The following is a 2,028-nucleotide window of genomic DNA, read 5'->3' as shown; positions in this document are numbered from 1 at the left end:
ATAATTCGTTCCTACAATTGGTATCAGAGTAAGGTACTCCTTGACTCTGCTCATTTTCGTCTAACCACCTTAGAGTTTAAGTATGTCTTCAGTGAGCTACAAGTTGCATCTCAAGATTCCCATCTTCAATGGGACGGACTATTCCTTGTGGAAAGAGAAGATGAAGATACGTCTCTGAGCTATTGATGATGACATGTGGAATGTGGTGCAGTTTGGATTCACGGTTGAAGTGCCTTAAGCCCCCACTGATCTCGAGAAGAAACTCATTCAGATGGACGCTCAAGCTAAAGATGAAATAGTTGGCCATCTCTCCTGTGCTCAATTTCTTCGCTATCGTCAGTGTGAAACTACGAAGGAATTGTGGGACATTCTCAAGAACATAAATGAGGGTGTTTCAACTCAGAAAGAAGCTTGCATTGATACTCTTGACAGTTCATTCTCGAGCAAAGTTTAATTGGAAATGAAAGCTGTCAGCAAACTTTCAATCGTCCGAGTGACATCGCAAATGAGCTACAAGGTCTCAGTGCCAAAGACATCACTGACCATGAAGTTGTGAAGAAACTGCTCCGATCTCTTGACAGTTCATTCGACACTCTAGTTCTGATGACCAGGGAACGAGCTGATTTCAAAGTTCTCGACTCTTCTGATACCATGGAAACGCTGAACACCCATGAGGAACAAGAAGAAGAGAAGAGAGATCTCTATGGTTCAAGTCATCGCAAAAGCCATGCTCTCAAGGCTGTGGCTGATTCTTCCTCCGAAGGAAATGCTGAAGAAGATTCAGATGACCCAGAGAGGATCATTAAAGATCTCACACTAATCACGAAAAGATTCCAGCATCTTCACAGGAAGAACCAGTTCCAGAAGAAAGGCTCAAGCAAATCTGGTAGTTCAAAATCTTCATCAAAACCTACTGGAGATTACACCTGCTTCAAGTGCAAAAAGCCGGGACATTTCATTTCGTACTGCCCTCTCTGGGAAGCTGAAATCCATGCTAGTGGAAGATATGATACAGGCAACTATCGAGGCAAAAGCAAGAGCAAGACCTACGACTCCGGTGATGAGAAGAAAACGAAGAAGTTCTTCAAGAAGAAGGACAGCTCCACCTCCAAGTCTTCGTCTAGATCTTCCTCAAGGAACCCTTCCAAGTCCTCCTCCAACCGCAAGAATACCTCTCGCAAGGCCAAGGCGTAATCGGCAAGGAAATGGATTCAGATGAAGAAGAGTCATCTGACTCCGAAGAAGTTGATGAATCCGATGAAGATTCCAACTCCGGCATGGCTGGCATAGCATGTCCCTCCTCCCCTGCATCAAACTTCTTCGACAAACATTCAAGCGACGACAAATCTCGTGCCTTCTGCTTCATGGCCAAAGCTTCAAAAGAAAAGGTATCCTCCAAACATTATAAGGTTCACACTAGTGATCAATATTCTTTGAATGAGGATGACCATGCTAAACTGATCAAAATTGCCAATATACAACAAAACTCTCTTGAGAAAATTGAGAAAACCCTCCGGAAATCTGAATGGTTGTTGGTTGAGTAGATAGGGAAAAATCAGTCGTTGACCGAAGAGTATTCCACTCTCAAGTCACGAATGGATGAACTTTCAAATCGTCATGATTTTCTCTCGGCTGACCACGAGAGATTGACTTATGATTACCTGAAAAGGAAACAAGAACTCGAGTCGCTGAGAGAGGGTCATGAGGATTTGATCAGAGAAAATTCTCTTCTCACCCAACAACTCAAAGAGAAATCTGAAGTGTTTGTTCTAGCTTGCTTAAAATGCCTTGAACGTAGTAATGCTGAATCTTCTTTGAATGCTAACCCCTCTGCCGAGGAAAATGATTCTGTGTCTGATGAGAATGCTAGGTTGAAGGATCTTATTCAGATAGGAATGTTCAAATCTTCAAAGGGCATCAAACCCTATGTGATGTTTTGAACAAATCCATTCTTCACAAAAATCCCAGGAAAACAGGTATCGGTTTCGAAAGGAAACTGAATGAAAATGGCACCTACTGGGAACCTGA

General features: G+C 42.8%; 1 protein-coding gene across 1 annotated transcript; it reads left to right on the top strand.

The window, feature by feature from the left end:
- The first annotated feature begins 603 nt into the window (after positions 1-603).
- Positions 604-1,194, top strand: LOC147977391 (uncharacterized). Its single transcript, XM_087521152.1, has one exon. The coding sequence runs from the start codon at positions 604-606 to the stop codon at positions 1,192-1,194; it is 591 nt and encodes a 196-aa protein (XP_087377278.1).
- Positions 1,195-2,028: the final 834 nt, after the last annotated feature.

Source organism: Triticum urartu, chromosome 4A, assembly GCF_056163025.1.
Source record: "Triticum urartu cultivar PI428250 chromosome 4A, HENAU_Tu73, whole genome shotgun sequence".
In the NCBI taxonomy this organism is placed as follows: domain Eukaryota; kingdom Viridiplantae; phylum Streptophyta; class Magnoliopsida; order Poales; family Poaceae; genus Triticum; species Triticum urartu.
The sequence above is the reverse complement of the archived record's forward strand: the minus strand, read 5'-3'. Positions and strand labels throughout refer to the sequence as shown.

Bases quoted from the DNA above. Each gene is read 5' to 3' on its own strand.
- LOC147977391 (XM_087521152.1), top strand. From the start codon at position 604: ATGACCAGGGAACGAGCTGATTTCAAAGTTCTCGACTCTTCTGATACC.